At 41.2% G+C, this 18,756-nt stretch overlaps 1 protein-coding gene across 4 annotated transcripts in view; it reads left to right on the top strand.

Moving 5' to 3' along the window:
* The window catches only part of NNT (nicotinamide nucleotide transhydrogenase), a 76,386-nt gene extending 57,971 nt beyond the window's left edge, over nt 1–18,415 (top strand). For all 4 annotated transcript variants that reach the window (XM_030566535.1, XM_030566533.1, XM_030566534.1 and 1 more), the window contains exons 20-22: nt 12,434–12,552; nt 14,072–14,187; nt 16,501–18,415. In XM_030566535.1, the coding sequence (XP_030422395.1) occupies nt 12,434–12,552; nt 14,072–14,187; nt 16,501–16,644 (379 nt within the window). In that variant the 3' untranslated portion in view covers nt 16,645–18,415. The remainder of the gene's footprint in view (nt 1–12,433; nt 12,553–14,071; nt 14,188–16,500) is intronic.
* The last annotated feature ends 341 nt before the right edge of the window (nt 18,416–18,756 follow it).

The following is an 18,756-nucleotide window of genomic DNA, read 5'->3' as shown; positions in this document are numbered from 1 at the left end:
AAGCCATACGCAGGCAGCCTGGACAGTAGTCAGGAGCTGTTCAACTGTAGGCTGAGAAGTGCAGAATCATGGTAGAATGTGCATTTGGATATTTAAAAATGTGCTGGCGCAGTTTAATGACTCGGATAGACCTCAGCAAAACCAATATTCCCATTGTTATTACTGCTTGCTGTGCGCTCCACACTATCTGTGAGAGTAAGAGGGAGATGTGGGTGGTTCAGGCAAATTGCCTGGCTGCTGATTATATGCAGCCAGACACCAGAGTGGTTAAAGTACAGGAGGGCGTGATGCGCATCAGAGAAGCTTTGAAAACCAGTTTCATGACTGTCCAGGCTACGGTGTGAAAGTTCTGTTTGTTTCTCCTTAATGACACCCGCCCCCCCTTGGTTCACTCTACTTCCCTGTAAGCTAGCCACCCTCCCCCCTTCGATCACCACTTGCTGAGGCAATGAAGTCATTGTTGCTTCACATTCATGTATTCTTTATTAATTCATCACACAATGGGGGATAACTGCCAAGATAGCCCAGGAGGGGTGGGGAATGAGGGAAGCACCGGATGGGGTGGGGGAGGAGGGAAGGACAAGGCCACACTGCACTTTAAAACTTTAAAACGTTAAAGCTTATTGAAGGCCAGCTTTCTGTTTCTTGGGCAATCCTCTGGGGTGGAGTGGCTGGGTGGCCAGAGGCCCCCTCCACCCCGTTCTTGGGCGTCTGGGTGAGGAGGCTATGGAACTTGGGGAGAAGGGCTGTTGGTTACACAGGGGCTGTAGTGGCGGTCTGTGCTCCTGCTGCCTTTCCTGCAGCTCAACCATACGCTGGAGCTCAATCCTGTTTGATCTTCCAATAGCCTGAGCATCGACTCTTGCCTTCTGTCAGCAGGCTGACGCCACCTATCATCTTCAGCCCACCACCTCTCTTCGCGTTCATATTGTGCTTTCCTGCACTCTGACATTGTCTGCCTCCATGCATTCTGCTGTGCTCTGTCAGTGTGGAAGGACAGCAGGAGCTCAGAGAACATTTAATCCCGAGTGCGTTTTTTTTTCATCTTCTAATCTTTGCTAGCCTCTGCAAAGGAGAAACATTTGTAGCTGGTGGAGGAAAAGGGGGAGTGGTAGTTAAAAAGACACATTTTAGAGAAAAATGGGTATACTCTTTCATGTTAAACCTTGCTGTTCACATTATATAGCACATGTGCTTTTGTTACAAGGTTGCATTTTGCCTCTTGTATTGTGGGCCTGCTGGTTTAGTGTGAGAGATCACTCACGCTTCATTCCTCTCCCCACCACGTGGCTAACAGCGGGGAACATTTCTGTTCCGCCACAGCCAAACAACTGAGCAGGAATGGGCACCTCTGAATGTCCCCTTAATAAAAGTTTCAGAGGGGGAGCCGTGTTAGTCTGTTAGACTTGCATCTGACGAAGTAGGTATTCACCCACGAAAGCTCATGCTCCAATACGTCTGTTAGTCTATAAGGTGCCACAGGACTCTTTGCTCCCTTAATGAAAGCACCCTATTTCAACCAGGTGACCATGAATGATGTCACTCTCCTGAGGATAACAAAGCATGTTAAAGAACGGATGTTGTTTGAATGCCAGCAAACACCATGATCATATGCTGCCATGCTTTGTTATGCAATGATTCCCGACTACATGCTACTGGCCTGGCGTGGTAAAATGTCCTACCATGGCGGACGGAATAAGGCCACCCTCCCCAGAAACCTTTTTGCAAAGGTTTTGGGAGTACATCCAGGAGAGCTTTATAGAGATGTCCCTGGAGTTTCCGCTCCATCCCCATACATATTAACAGACTTTTCCAGTAGCTGTACTGGCTGCGAATGCCAGGGCAAATTTAATCATTAAACATGCTTGCTTTTAAACCATGTGTAATATTTACAAAGGTACACTCACCAGAGATCCCTTCTCCGCCTTCAGGGTCCAGGAGCATGCCTTGGGTGGGTTCGGGGGTTACTGGCTCCAGGTCCAGGGTGAGAAACATATCTTGGCTGTTGGGGAAACTGGTTTCTCTGCTTCCTTGCTGTGAGCTATCTTCAATCTCTTCATCATCATCTTTCTCATCCCTAAAACCTGCTTCCGTGTTGCGTGATTCTCCATTAAGTCAAAGCGCAGGGTTGGGATAGTGGTGGCTGCATCCTCTAGCATGGCATACAGCTCATCATAGAAGCGGCATGTTCGGGGCTCTGATCCGGAGTGGCCGTTTGCCCCTCTGTTTTTTTGGTAGGCTTGCCTTAGCTCCTTAATTTTCACGTAGCACTGCTGTGCGTCCCTGCCTCTGTCCTTCATGTCCTTTTGAGACTTTTTCTAATGTTTTGGCATTTCGTTTACTGGAATGGAGTTCAGCTAGCATGGATTCATCTCCCCATATGGTGAGCAGATCATGTACCTCCTGTTCGGTCCATGCTGGAGCTCTTTTGCGATCCTGGAACTCCATCATGTCTTCATGTCCAGCAGTCACCTCTGCTGATAAGAGCTGCACTCACCTGCACCTTGCCATGCTGACCAAACAGGAAATGAGATTCAAAAGTTCATGGGCCTTTTCCTGTCTACCTGGCCAGTGCATCTGAGTTGAGAGCGCTGTCCAGAGCGGTCACAATGGAGCACTCTGGGATAGCTCCTGGAGGCCCATACCATCAAATTGCTTCCAGACTACCCCAAATTCAACCCGGCAAGGCCAGTTTCAGCTCTCATCCCCTTGTCAGAGTTGGGGTAAAGAAATCTATTTAAAGAGCCCTTTAAGTCGAAAAAAAGGGCTTCATCATGTGGACGAGTCCAGGCTTAAATCGAGGTAACGCTGCTAAAATTGTAATGTAGACCAAGACCTGGTCTTCAAGCAGTTTTATTCTCTGTTACTGCCTTTGTAGTACTACAGAGCTGTCATTGAAGGCTCTCCATTTATCATATATCTTGAATGTTTCACTACAGTGCATGTAAGGGCTTGATTCTGAATTATCTTAATGCACTTCAGAAATGGATCAAACTAATTCAGAATAAGGCACCCTTAATCTACAGCAAAAGCATCCACATAGGGAGTTAATCAGGAATAGCTAGTCCACTTTAAATTCATACCCTACCTTAATCTGAATTAAATTCAGTGTAGGCAAGTCCTAAACATCCATTCATAGAATTTTAATCTCTTAAATTATATATTATATGATGTGTTTAAAATAAAGAAATGCTCAAATACATAGCATATTGAACGCTGTCCCCAGACATTCTAGATTCATTATATTTTGGCCATGATATCAATTGTGTGACTTTATAGCCATTCTTATAGAATGTGTGTATTTAAAATTTCTGCACAAGATGCAGTAGTAACCAATGACTGTAGGTTAAGGAAGTTGCATGCAAGTGCTGAAGTATTCTAAGAAAGCACGCACGCTTAATTTTAAATCTATTGACAGGCATGTGGGTTCTTGGCTTTTTAGCTGCCATAATCAGTGGAATATGCAGTTGTGAGAGAAAATTTAGATTACTGTCTGAATATTTTTCTCAAACTTCAATCACTAGATGGCTAGTCTTGACTAATTTTTATAGGTTCATATATTGGAAGGATGTGCCAGTGTCTCACAATCTTGGGACACAAGGCAAAGCTCCTATCTTCTTTTGTAGGCATTTGAAAATGGGGGAAATTGTAAGGTAAGTGGACTTGAGTTTTTAAATTTTCCATAGGTTGCGGGTGTTGGGTTGTAGTCAAATTGTATTGCTGCATGTAGGATACTAGGTATTGCATTTTAATTATGCCAAGGGTTTCTGGAGCATATAGATGGATGCCATCTTTAACTTTTTTTTACATTTAAATAAATAAAATTAATTCATTTTGAATTCTTACATTATTCTTTCAAATTACATGAATTTTGCCTTAGACTCATAGCATTTAAGATCAGAAGGGACCCCAGATCATCTACTCTGATCTCCTGTATATCACAGGCCAAAAACACGAGCCAGAACCTGCACACCAGACCCAACAAGAGAAATTAGATCCCAGTGTGGTCTCATGTGGTCTGTAATACTGTTGTGCGCCATGGGGAAAGAATAAGAGGGACCAAGTTGCATCAATGCCTGAGGCCCTTGCAATGCCCAGGATTTGATTAGGTGAGATATAACCAGAAAATCCTGGCAAGTGACCCACGCTCCATGTTGCAGGGGAAGGTCTTAGTTTCCTAGAAGAAAAACTGGAAGTGTTCTTTTTGGACTGAAAGCTCATTTTGTAAAAATGGACAGTTTAAAATCTTTTCCAATCAGGCCTTGTTTTTTGTAACTCAGATTTTTGTGAGCAATAAACAAGTGCTAGAGTATCTTCATGCCGTTTGTACTTAAATTGTCATTCATGTTATCTCTCCATGAAACTATAGTGTGGTGTTTTGTTTTTTTTAAGAGAATTGGCAGATGCGTATGTGCTTGGAACAGAGAGGCTGCACGTTTCGGACAGAGAGCATAGAAAGTTAAAAGAGGGGAGAAATTGAAATTCTGTTGAGCAAGCTATCCTGTGTGTGTATAACTTCTACAAATGTTCAGAAATTTAAAAAAAAAATTGTTGAACAAGCTAAAATAGGCACCAAGCAGCTGTAACTTACTTAGAGCACCCTATGTCTCATCAACTTTGGCATAGTTACAGAAATCCTGTTTTTACATGGATGAAGTGCTCTGGGAGGAAGATTGTCGGACATTGACTCCTGTGTGTTGCATTTAACGTTCATGCATTATGCATTCTTTCAGTGCAAACACCAGAGTCACATGACAATGAAATGATCTTGAACCACTTCTGCAATGGGTTATATATAAATAATCTTATTCAGGATTGAGGAAGAGAGTATTGTTTTTTCTTGTCTGTTTTGAGTAAAAAGATTGACTACGTTAACCGCAAATAGTAAATCCACTCTGAAGTTCTTCAGTCCTCAGTAAGCATTAAAAATAGAATACTACTGCATCTGTAATAACATCCTAGGCAACTGAGTTTAAATTTAACATAGATAAAATTGCACAAATCATTAAAGCTCTTTTATCAGTACTGAAAACTTATCCCAGGATTCCTGACATAGTCTGTTCAACTGTGTGTGTGGGTGTGGGTGTGTGGGTGTGTGTGGGTGTTTAAATGCACTAGCACTGGTAGTGTCTAGTTTTGTAGTTTGGGAACGGTTTGTTCGTGATGGGGTGTGTACTGTAGGGGAATGTTTAACATGTGACAGTCTAGATGTGTTTATAGGCTCACATGGCATCTTCAGATTTTGCAGAATCTAAGCTTTCATTTTTAAAGAAGAACATTTCTAGTCACTAGGGCTGCAAAGAAGACAGTCCAAAGATGCAGTACTGTCTTCCTGCGTCGGCAGAGAGTCTGAAACTGTAACCCTTTATTTGTGTCACTGAGGTGGTAAGACTGGGTGGGCATTGTACTGTAAATCCTGGGCCATCTCTACAAGTGGGTTTGACTTCTTCAGCCTAGTGTGCACCCTCATCCCACTGCTTAATTTTACATATATGCAGAGAATATATAGACAAAAGCCTTTTGCGCAACAGAAGACATCAGCATGTGTAAATAATTCTACCAATCAATTTTCATGAATCCAAATGCTTCTGACTTGCCCACAGAGACTAGCTTTTTCTAGAAGAAACCCATATAAAGGGCTGGATTTCAAACCAGCTCCCCACTTTATTTTATTTTTTGATATAGGTTTGCACCTAAAATGTATTCATGTATTTTTTTCCCCAGTAACTCACATGGGTACAAAGTTTGGGCACAAGATTATTCCTCTGAAACTAGAAACTTAGTTTGAAAAAGGGCCCAGAATTGTATAATCTGATTTATTTGAGGTCCAAAAAGAGAACCTGTGTTTCAGTACAGCACTGAGCCAACCCCTTTGATAAACTAGAGCATGGTCATGAATTTTAGTTCTTTGGACTGAACTTGTAGCCAACACGCTTTGTCTGACACGTATAAGTTCAGCAGGAGGAGATGCAAACATTTTCATGATATAAGGTCCTTTAGTGTTTGACTGAAAAATAAGAAATTTTAAAAAACATTTTCCTTCATTTTTTTCATTAAAGGAGAAAATCTGATGTTCTTGCAGCACTAACATTAGAGACACTTGAAAGAGAATACTTCTTAAGCAATTAAAGATTATTAATAATTCTCCATATTTTCAGTTTTGTGAATAGGACATGTCGCACCCATTGCATGTGATGGTGGTGAAATCAAGAGGTTGTCATAAACCGGAGGGGATTTCAAGTTGAGTGCAAATTCTTCAAGGTTATACGATGTTTAGATGGGGCATTTTTAAAAGTGTCCTTTCTTTTTGTTTCCTGGTGTTTCTAGTGTAATCTTTTCTGTGTTTATGAGAAACTTGATCTGCTCTTGCTTCTTCTCAGCCTTGCCATGCTCACCTGAATGTCTGGTAGGATCTTCTTTTTTGAGATGAGTGGATAATTTCACTATCTGTGTAAACGTTGCCTGTATGAAATCTTTATCAACATGATCATGGTGAGTGTCTGTGTCCATGCGTGCACACACGCACACATCTAGTTTGACGATCTTGCACGCATTTGTTCCAAGAGTACTGGCAAACCACAGTCATATTTGGTCATCAAGACTCTCAGAAACAAACTCCCTTTGGGAGTCATCTAAATGTGTCCTGACAAATAGATTTTGTGCAAACAGTTCATAAACCTTCCAAATGTGCAGTGTATGGTTTCTGGCAGTGTTTGTCAAAATGTGTGACAGATGATGATCCATACCATAACTCCTCCCACCAACCAAAAATATTTCTTTCCCCTTCTTTTTCTTCTTCCCCTTCCCTCAGCAGAGGCAGAGTCAAAGGTGAAAGTTCATTCACTTGGCAACTTGTATGTTGGTTTGGGGATCAGCCCTGGAAACAAGGTTGTGTTCGAGTATTTACTAGAAACCTCAAACATATTTTGTGTTTTGTTTGTATAATTTGTAGGCCAGCTTTAATCAAAAAGAAACTCGAATAATTTTATTAGAAACTAAAGAGAATTTTGTTGGGAAATCTTTGTTCCTGGCCAAAATAGTGATGATTTTCTAACGTGTTTCAAAATAAGAGTTCTTCTAATGTACTAAAAATCATTGCATTTGGGCACAGTTTGGAAGCAGCTGTGCTGCTGCACATGGTTTACATTAGTGAGTGGTTGGTGTGAAACTTTAAACCAGAGGTGGGCAAACTGCAGCCTGTGGGACTCTCCTGCCTGGCCCCTGAGTTCCTGGCCGGGAGGCTAGCCCCCACCCCTTCCCTTGCTGTTCCCTCTTCCCCACAGCCTCAGCTCACTGTGCTGCCTGTGCAATGCTCTGGGTGGCGGGGCTGTGAATTCCTGGGGCAGCGCAGCTGCAGAGCCGTGGCCTGACCTGGTGCTCTGCTCTGTGCGGTGGCGTGGCTGGCTTGGCATGGCTGCCTGTCCTGGTGCTCTAGCTGCGCCGCAAGCCACCGGTGCTCCAGGCAGCATGGTAGGAGGGCAGGGGGAGTTGGATAGAGGTCAAGGGAGTTCGTGGTGGTAATCAGGGGTGGGGCTGTGGATAGGGATTGGGGTGGTCAGAGGGTGGGGAACAGGAGGGTTGAATGGGGGCAGGGATCCCAGGGGGGCAGTCAGGAAGGGGAGAGGGGGTTGGATGGAGTGGCAGTCAGGGGCAGGGGTTCTGGAAGCGGTCAGGGAGAAGGGGTGGTTGGATGGGGCAGGGGTCCCAGGGGAGGGCAGTCAGGAATGAGAGGCGGGGTTGGATGGGGCAGTGAGAGGCAGTCAGGGGCACGGGTCCAGGGGTGGTCAGGGTACAGGGAGGGGTGGATAGGGCAGGGGTCCCGGGGGGGCCGTCAGGGAACAGGGGGGTTGGATGGGGCAGGAGACACGGGGAGCAGGCATCAGAGGGTGAAAAGCTGAGGGGGGGTCAGATAGGGGACAGGGGCCATGCCGTGCCATGCCTGGCTGTTTGGGGAGGCATAGCCCCCCCCAGACGGCCCTCCATACAATTTCAGAAGTCTGATGTGGCCCTCAGTCCAAAAAGTTTTCCCTCCCCTGCTTTAGGCTGTTAATATTTTCTCCTATTTGTTTTGCTGTCCTGTATCTGATTCTAGGTATTGTCCTCTGCATCAGGATCCCAAATATTTATCAGCTAAATATAATGTATTATTTTTCCTCCCTGTGTAGCTCTTGTATAAAACTGGCTTCCATTCCACTCTTGAACCAAAGTTTAACAATACAGTAACTCCTCATTTAACGTTGTCCCACTTAATGTTGTCTCACTTAACGTTGTTTCAGTGTTACGTCCATGCTCAGGGAACGTGCTGGTTTAAAGTTGTGCAATATTCCCTTATAACGTCCTTTGGCTGCCTGCTTGTAAGAGTCTGTGTAAGAGCAGTGACTTTACAAGGGAGCATTGCACAAGTTCCGCTTCTCCGCTTCTCTCCTTCCCTCCCAGAAAGTCCTAAGCGCCTCCAAACAGCTTAGGACTTGGGGCGGGGGGAGGAGGGATGTGGCATGCTCCGGAGAGGAGGTGGAGTGAGGGTGGGAAGAGGTGGGCTTGGAGTGGAGCGGGAACAGGAGGAGGCAGGCCTGGAGCATTCCCAGCAAAATCCAAGCCTGTTTTCTGGGGAAGCTGCTGCTGCTGCTGCAAAGGTGCTTCCTAGCTTTCTTGCCTGCAGCGGACTGTGCTGTGTGGGGTAAGCCATGGGCACTTCCCAACCACAGTACAGTACTGTACAGTATATAATGCCTTTTGTCTGCCCCCCCAAAATTTCCTTGGAACCTAACCCCCCGCATTTACATTAAATCTTATGGGACAATTGGATTCGTTTAACATTTTTTCTCTTAAAGTTGCATTTTCAGGAACATAACTACAACATTAAGTGAGGAGTTAACTGTATTGTTAAACTTTGTGTATCTTGTCACAGCATCTCATAGTGCTGAGTGGCGTGATCATTCAGTATGTCTGATTTTGAACGTGGAGTGCAAATTACCTGATGTTAAGAGGCAGCAGGTTTAAAACAAATAAAAGGAAGTTCTTCTTCACGCAGCGCACAGTCAACTTGTGGAACTTCTTGCCCAAGGAGATTGTGAAGGCTTGGACTATAACAGTGTTTAAAAGAGAACTGGATAAATTCATGGTGGTTAAGTCCATAAATGGCTATTAGCCAGGATGGGTAAAGAATGGTGTCCCTAGCCTCTGTTCGTCAGAAGATGGAGATGGATGGCAGGAGAGAGATCACTTGATCATTGCCTGTTAGGTTCACTCCCTCTGGGGTACCTGGCATTGGCCACTGTCGGTAGACAGATACTGGGCTAGATGGACCTTTGGTCTGACCCAGTATGGCCGTTCTTATGTTCAAGTTGCTTTAACTCCATCTTACTACTGGTGGTTGAACAGATTATTCTCATTATAAATTTATATTTGTACAGCATTAAAATTAGTATCCACTGTACATCAGTGGTTCAAAAACTGTAGTTTGTGGACCTCTGGTGGTGGTTGTGATCTGATTCCATTGTAATGATGAAACATGCAGAGTGGAAAGACAATTCTCCTGTCCTTCAATTGCTCAATCATCAGTCTTCAAGCAGAGCTCCTTTATATTTCTTTAAGAACTCCTTTATCACACCTCTGATTCTTTGGTTTGCTGTACAGTAACTGAAGTCACTTAATTATCTTTGGCATTTCTTTGTGTAAATTCAACGACGATCAAAATTGTTGACTCCAGAATTGGAGGGTATCAAACGTATAGGACAAAATAACCCACCTACAGGGTGGCCTGGAGGAGAGATTAGAGAAGTAGGGGCTGCAGACAAGGAGGTGATTTGGGTCTCATAAATGTAAATACCTGTACCTGTTGAAGAAATCGAAATAGTGGGAGGAGTTGCAGCTAAGTGGTCATACCCATGAAATTAAAGCAAGTTAGCACTTATCTCCTGAATTCTGTCCTAGTACTACTCTTATGTGTTGATCACCGTTGCTTCTGTTGGATTGTGACTAGTAATGTGGGAAGGAAATGACCATGAGAAAATCTGTTATACAATAATGGTCCTCAGTATGGAAATATTTGAGACTCTCTGCTATATAGGGCTCAAACATAAGGGTGAAAAGCAGCATTATAATTAAGACAGTTTTTTTCAGTTTTATAGAAACAAATCTCTCCATATTATCTTTGGATTCATAAGCAGGGGAATATAAATTAGGAGTAGGAAGGTGCAATTAACCTGCGAGGAACTGTTCTGTGCAGGTGCCGTCATTTAGATGAGATGGAAAAAAACAACCATTTGCCTTCACCAAAAATTCTATAGCTAAAACTCCATCTCCTATTCACCCAGAGTAGTGGATATTATCTCTGGAGTCCTGGTTAAATTTGGGAATAACCTTTTGGCTATCTAAACTTGCCCTGCAAATTAGGATATATGGTGGAGACTTAATATTCTGGCCTGCATTATTTGTCGTTTTGCTGCACCGCTAGATGTAAGGTACTGGAAAACTTTATATACCTATAACTGTATCCTCTGGTGTCACCAGAATGTGTGTTGGAGGAAAGGGAAGAGATGAACTGTTAAATAAGGCTTTGTTAGGAGAAAAAATTGCAGTGCTAACTTTGTACCTTTTGTCAAAGTTGCTATGGTAAAATATTGAGTGGAGAAGAAAAGGAGATCTCTCAAGATGTGCACTCTAAGAAAATAAAAAAAATTCGAGTGAAAACTAAATCATCATTAAGGAGACCAGACTTCTGTTCCTACTGTAAAGACCTTAATTGCTTGCATTTTTCTTTTAATGACGACCAGATGAAATAATTCTGTCTGACAAAGTTAATTTGTAACAAAGTAGATCTAATCTGTCACCAATCTTAAATTTTTATAGTATCATATTTTGCCTGAAAGTTACAGCATAATACATCAAGCAAAATACAGATGACTTGTTTTACTCTTATCTTCCTCTCACTGGAATAAAGTTGTTAATAATGTCAGAGTCTGGGGATTAGTGAGATACATGCCATGAGATGGAGAGGCCTCTTTCATTCTAAGGAGATTGTCATGTTTGAAAAGATGCAAAGAGCTACATTCTTAAAAACAGATTTCTAATCCCCCATTTGAGTTCATTACATGAAGGAAGTAAAGTAGAGCACACAGCCTTTTCCCTCAGTTTTATCTTCCCATTTCATGAAAGTAATTTTATGGCAATTACTCTTGTTACCATGATAAATTCAATAGTTCGCATCTTTCAGAAATTAAAATAATTTTATCCAGAAGCAGCTGAAGTCCTAGATAATTGGGACAAACTTTAATTTAAGGAAATTGTGTGTTCGAGTCTGAATTCTTGAAAGAATGTATTTTATTTGTAACCAACAGAGTAAAGTATTCTCTCTCTAACTTAACTGTGAAGATTCTTCTGGAGAAAGTTGGGAGATACCTTTTGGTTGTGGACCACCCCACATCGTCTTCCATTTTTCATAGGAGAGTTGTTGATTCTGGTCACATCCCTTACAATATGTGGCACTTGCAGCTCTTAATAACCTGAGGAGCCTTCCCAACATCTGTTGTGGGAACCAAAGACAAATATGCCGTTCATATGTTTTTAATTCTTCTAGTATTGTTTGGGAGGTAGACACAAATGTTTGGCATATATGTCTCACTTTGGCTGGTGACAGAAGGATTTGTCAGCCAAAAGGGAACAGGAAAAAGGCAATTATTTTTAAAACTATTTAAAAAACCCCACCCTATTGAAGTAGAATATTACCTTGTGGAAACTTTACTTCACTGTTGCTGTGTTGTTCACTGTGCTGCGATGCATTTCTTGACAGCCCCATTCACTTATCTGGAAAGCCTCTGCCACTAGTTCCTCCACTGTTGTAATTGGGAGTGCCTCTGGCATTCTCATTGCTGCAGGATCTCCAGAGGCAGCTCTCTTGTGGATCAGCATACTAAAAGGGCTAGTTCCATTAAATAAAAGTTAAAATCTACTCAATTTCCAATAAAATCAATGAGAATTGGAAACCCTTTCTCTTGTCCTGGATGCGTGAATGGTTCTTCAACGTTATAAATGGTCATCTTGTCTCAGGGTAAGAGGGAAATTTAGGGGCTTTTCTTGCCTGTGGTTTCCAACACACGAGTTTGGTTTTGGCACAACTTTTTTCTGAAGGATTTAATCTGTGGTCCTTGAGGCTGAAGGGTTGAGATTTAAAATCTTAATCTAGTGGATTTATGTGATTTCAAATATCTTCCTCTTCTATAGCTCCTTTCCTCCCACTCTATCTCCCCAAACTCCCAGGACATGCTGGAAAATACATGTGATTTGTCTTTGGAGATTTAATTTTTTTGAGTAATTCTGTAGGTATTAGCACATTTAGGAACTAGTGTTCTTTCCTACACTTGGCCACATCCTTAAAGTATGAAATGAAAAGGCTGTATCTGCTAATGGGTACGTTCCTTTTTTTTTTGGCTAGATTTGGTATTCACCCTGTGGCTGGTCGGATGCCTGGTCAGCTGAATGTGCTCCTAGCAGAAGCAGGTGTGCCATATGATATTGTTCTGGAAATGGATGAGATCAATGAAGACTTCCCAGGTTAGAGACAGTGATAACTTGAAAACTACATTATTTGCCAGTATATTAAACTTGCAGTGGTTATTTTTTCTTAATTTTTTAAATGAAAATAGAGCCAGATATAATACACTATGTGTGTTCATTTATCCGCGCGCTTGTCTATAACAATAGACAACAATAAGCATTGTTTCCAGCTCTGCTAAATGCTTTCTATTACAAGACTTTCTTATTATATGCTTTATAAATTTACCAAATTTAACCATTCAGGCTGAATCTTTTGGAACGTTTCAGCAAAAACAGTTCAGCTGTTTTATGAACATTGTTAGAGAAAAATGTTTTGCCAAGGATTAAAACTTGCTTCATTAACAAATTATAATACCTTTATGCTCTGGAGCAGGGACTTGAAATGTGGCAGACGGGTTACCTTGGAGTCAGAAAGGTGCTGTCCTCATGAACGTTCACCCAGATTTGGCCAAGGTATAAGCCTCTGAAAATTGCCATGGCACATGTAGAAGTTTGCTAGAGGCTGGCAACTAAAATCTGGAAAGTTCCATCTGCACTGAGCATACTCTAACTCAAGGCTCCAGGGTTGAGCAGGACTTTCCCTTGGCCATGGCACCAAGTACTGAGGGCAGTGTCTCTCTTCCCCCTCACCCCCTGCTGATGCTCAGGAAGCACTGAGGAGAAGGAAGGAGGCTGACTCAAAAGTAGAGGATTGAGGAGCAGAGAGGAGATGTAGACAGGCTAAGGATGGGGAGGAACAAGAATAGAGGGGAACAGAAACTGGGATGAGTAGAAGTACAGGATGGGGGGAGGAACAGAAATAGTGTGGGAAACATAAGAGCAGAGAGAAACAGTCTGGAAGGGATAGCAACAGATGGAGAGAGGCTGGGAATGGGCAAAAAGATCTCTAACTGCTAGAGAACATTCTGCTCCAGAACCTAAAATTCAGCACAGGATTTCTGATCTATACATAACTCTGCAGTGTAGGCCTAGTAGCTGTGAAACCAGTGGCATGTGGTGTCTCATCTCCCTGTAGTGGCTGGTCAACAGGAGATAATGGTACTAATATTTCATTAGTTTAAGTGGCTGGGTATCTAAAAGCTTCAATGCTACTATCGATCCGTTGGATAATATGGCTCCACATATTAGAATGTCTGTTTTTCAATTTGTTTGTGAAACTTTATGTGAATGTAAAAGGATTTAACTTAGGGAGGCAGCATGGACTAATGGATAGGGCACTGGATCCGGTAGTCAGGATACTTGGGTTTTATTCCTGGCTCTACCACTGACCAGTTGAATGAGAAACTTCACCTCTGTTTACCAGTGTCCATGCTCGCTTTTTGTCTGTCTTCTGTATTTAAGTTGTAAGCTGTTCAGGGCAAGAACTCTCCTTATGAGTTTGGGTCTCCGTTGTGTGAGGCACTGTACAGTCTCTCGCACTGTAGGTTCAATCATAATGCAAATCAATATTCGTAGTAACTTCTGTATTGTGATTTTTTTCAAGTTATGTTTTTTCCTTCTCATTTTTTTAATGCAGAAACTGACCTGGTCCTTGTAATTGGTGCTAATGATACAGTTAATTCAGCAGCTCAAGAAGATCCTAACTCTATCATTGCTGGAATGCCAGTTCTAGAAGTTTGGAAGGCAAAACAGGTAAGGTGAACAAATAAAACATAGTAGCAACCTTTTCTTAGAACGGTTTTGTTTGGAGATGCTAATAGAATTATCCTACTTTTTCTATTTGTGTACAAAGTTTTCCCATCCTGTACTGCGCTGTGCACAATAGAATATTCTGTGCTTCAGAAGTGCACTTCAGAGCATTAGTAATGTTGCAATAGAAGCATTTTGCTGTGCTCTGATCCAGTGAAGCTAATGGTGGCTACAACTGATGAGGCTAAAGAGTAGAATTTTGTTGGCAAGTATATTTGGCACTGTTGGCCTGTGGAAGGCTGGAGTGGACAGAGAGCCATATAGTTTCTATATTAGCTTTCTTTCCTCAGATAGTGAAACTAATAAAGCAGCCAAAGGAGTTAGTCTGATTTGAAAAAATATCTAGCATGTAGAAAATCTGCTTATCCACACCTCACCCAAACAGTATCTCTATCTGTGCAGCAGTACAAATGTTATCAGTTATTCTTCATCACTACTGTGAATTATCAGTATTCAGATTTGCCATCTGAAACACTCAAGTGTTTAGCGTGATGGGGTTATTATTAGTGTTCTCTCAATAGCCCATTATCATGATTGGAGGAATACATATAAGCAAGCAGAATGCCTTGTTAAGGCCTCATTTCACATTATGCTCCAGTAGCTTCCCTTCTTCGAAGTCTGCTGATTAATTTCCTTAATTGGCTCTAGCATTAATTATCCCAAACCTATTTGTTTCTTCTAAAAGACCCATGTCAGTACTGACAACCCATTGTGAAATAATGGGTTATCTTGGAAAATAGTTACCAAGAATGTGATCTTATCAAATATTAGTGCTGGACTTTCACTCAAATATTTTCTTTATTTTTTGGTGTTACTGAGAGACTGGGTTCTAAAAGAAAGCAGTTGCTTTGTTTGTATAATATTCTTGAGTGTTAAAGTCTTGCTTTGGTTCCTTTGTGTAAAAATAATGTGGAGCTGTCCTACAGCAGATGAAAAAATTGTGGCAAACAAGAGACTTCACTGGAGGTGTGGAAAAACCTGTGCTCCTGAAGCTGGCATAGTCTTAAATTGTTCAGCTTCTAGAGGGCACCATTTTGCCAAGCTATGCCTGCTTCTTGGAGCTCCACAGCCTGAAATGGTTAACTGTGGATTGGAACTAAGCACCTTTGAGAGCATGGAAGACTCTTGAGAATTGAATTGCCTCAATATTAGAGCCAACAATGGACTTCAGGTAACTCACCTTTAAAAGATTACAATCAAACATTAGGGAGTGATGTCAGGGGATTCTTTAATCATGCTTTAAGGGCCTTTCTGACATCTTTCTGTAGTCAGCTTTTTCTGCCTGGTTAATTAAATGTGTTCTCCCCTGCACAGTAAACCTTAAATGCAGTGGTCAAGAGTAGAATTTCCATAGGTAACATGTGTGTGCAATAAGACTTTTAACTGGATCATTATTACCCAATCTCACATGCTGTGTGGATCTGAGATGCTACATGCACTTGGAATTAAGGTGTCATGTCCTGTATTTCATTACATCCATTTGCACTGTATTTTTAGCTTCTCTAGTATTTTATACAGCATCCAGTGTACCCTTGCTGTATAATAATTCTTCACACTCCTAGTCGTCCTCAGGGTAAGTCTAGACTGCAGCTTGGAGCGAGACTCCCAGCCTGGGTAGACTGACTCATGCTAGCTTGGCTTGAGCTAACATTCTAAAACTAGGAGTGTGGATCCAGCAGACGCTTGGGCTAGCTAGCCATGCTCAGACCCAGAGCTGCCACTAAGTCACAACATTCATACTGCTATTCTTAGCATGCTAGCTCAAGCCAAGCTAGCATGAGTCAGTCTACCCAGGCTGGGAGGCACTCTCTCTCAGCTGTAGTGTAGTCATACCCTCAGTGGCTGGAGAGCTTTGGGTTAGGGCTTGTGTGTGCCAGTACAGTCCCTAGTCAGCCATTGGTCTTGTTTTTGATTAAAGCAAGCCATTCCTTCTCTGGGATCTAGGAACACACCTTACCTATGCTGGGGGTGAGGTGGAGACTGAGAATCAAACCTATGTTTCCTGCATGGGAATGTGGAACATTACTTGGAGACCACCTATCTATCCTCTTCATGTGGCATAGTGACATTGGCCTGCAAGTAGTATATTTGAATATACTGGCACCCATAAAGTGATCTATTACAGGGCATAATATCAAATCCCTTATTTTATTTTATTTTATTTTTATTTTGTGTATTGAGATTATTTTCAAATCACCTGCACTAAGGGAGAAGATTGTTATGTGCTATGTCAGATATAAACTCTTCCCTCTGCAGATCATTGTTATGAAGAGATCTTTGGGTGTCGGTTATGCAGCTGTGGACAATCCAATCTTTTACAAACCCAACACCGCTATGCTTTTAGGAGATGCCAAGAAGACCTGTGATGCCCTGCAGTCCAAAGTCAGAGAATCCTACTAGATGTAAATACTGATGATCGCCTATCAAAGTTAATACTTGGCCAGTATGAAAAACAAAAACCATTATTTTGTACATCAGAATGTAAGGCAAAGTTATGAGAAAAAAACAAGTGCACAAATTGGCTTATGTAATTTTGATATCTGAAAAAAATCACCACTTTGCTAAGGGTCTAGAAAAACCCAAATTGTGTTTCTGTTGTGGGTTTTATAGATGCTATGAATCAGGAACACTTCAGCACAATGAGTCCATCTTTAGATGAATCCAGTGTGGCTGAATTTTTTTCCTCTCCCCTAGTAGTCACCTAAGTAATATAAATTGGAATGCAGGATTTCATGGACCTGTTTCATTAACTTCCAAGTATGACATGTTGTAAACATATGCACCTAAAGTGCTGAAATATTTTTCAGTAAATGCAACTAATTCAAATCTGTATCCCCCCTGCAGTTGTTGCCATTTTAACTGTTCTGAGAAAACAATGTCCCCAGGCCCACAATCGATTCTGTTTGGGCACCAGCGGTTGCCTACACTAACCTGATTGTAAAATCTTGGCCACTGCAGGCTATTTCAATTTCTTTTCACTTTTGACTTTTAATTATATTTTGCTATTTTCAAATATGTATTCATACATTCTTAATCAACATTTTTGTAATGCTGCAAGAAAGCACTTTCTTAATTAACGTATTTAAGATGCTGGAGAAAATGTGGATCAAGAGTTTCTTTATCACAATTTTTTTAAATGAATCAACTATCATTTGGGGACTGTAAAAGCATGCCAATCTTACAATCAATGTTTTGAATATTTGACTTTTTCTTCGTCTAATTAAGAGCACTATTTAAATGTTCATAAGTACAGCTAAGCAGTAAATCAGTTTGGCATATAGTGCTATTTTATTTTTATTATGTTAAGAGTAGTTGAATGGAACTCAAATTCATTTTATTAGGCAAATATTTATCATGTTTGCACAATGATGTAGCAGCTGTCCTCGGTGACAAAAGCTAAATATAAATAGCTATACTTGTGTTAGAAAGCATTAACATCTGGGAAGAACAAACTACTCTGAAGCAAGTTTAAAATTAATCCATCCTGACTGTTTATAATACTAATTTTTTTTTTAATCACATCATGTATTGGGACCTTGCATAACTCAATAGCATTTGAGAAATATTACCACTTAGCTACCTCTGTTTTTATGTAAGGATAACTTAAAATCCATTTTTTGAACAGGTAGTAGTACATCAAGACATGTAGTAATGTATGAAAGAAATGGCCTTTTTAGAAATCTGTCTTTTCTATAGCTCAAAAATAAAATTAGCATATAAGCATGACTATGTTGTTACACAGCACAGGAATACTTGAGGTGTTAAATTCTAACTTAACACATTGGGGCAGCTATGGTTGAATGCAGTATGTATGGCCTCTTAATATAATTATATTGATAGCTATATTTCTGTTGGGTCTGTGCGCAAAAAACAAACAAACAAAAAAACCCTTGAGAGGGGAGAAAAAGGACTTAAATAGAGGGCAATTTTGTAATCATGGAATAATTGTTTTCCTTGACAAAGTATGATTTAAGTATTATTGGCTGCAGTGTCCAACTTATTTCTGCCTGCATGTAGCTAACTAAAAGTTAATCTTTTCTTAAAATGCCTTTTCCTTTGTATTTGAAATGAAAAATGCAATATGTTAGGGATCAGAGGTGCCAGTGTTAACTTTAGAACTGTGTTTTATCATGAAACATCAGAGAATTATTAAAAAAGCTTTAAAAATGTGGTTTTCGTTCACAATCATTGATCATCTCCTCTCCAGTATAGTGTGGCCTAAAAAGGTAGCGAGCCTGATGCTCCATTTTGGGAATATAGCATCAAAATTACACTGAATGCAGAGCAGGTTGGTTTTATGCCCTTTGTAGCAAAATCTCTTTGGATGCTTCTGTTTTTCACAGTTATTAGTCCTGAGCTGGCATATGTTTGCTTACTTAATTACACAATCTAACTTAAGCCAATCCTGCAGACAGGTCTCCCAGGGGAAAAAGAAAGCTATTCTCTTCAGGTTTGGATCTGGTCAGAACTTAGCTGTTTCTTGGAGGTATCCTATCAAGGAGCAGCAGTCAG

This window comes from Gopherus evgoodei, chromosome 6 (genome assembly GCF_007399415.2).
Source record: "Gopherus evgoodei ecotype Sinaloan lineage chromosome 6, rGopEvg1_v1.p, whole genome shotgun sequence".
NCBI classification, from domain to species: Eukaryota; Metazoa; Chordata; order Testudines; family Testudinidae; genus Gopherus; species Gopherus evgoodei.
This window is presented reverse-complemented; position numbering and strand designations above follow the sequence as displayed.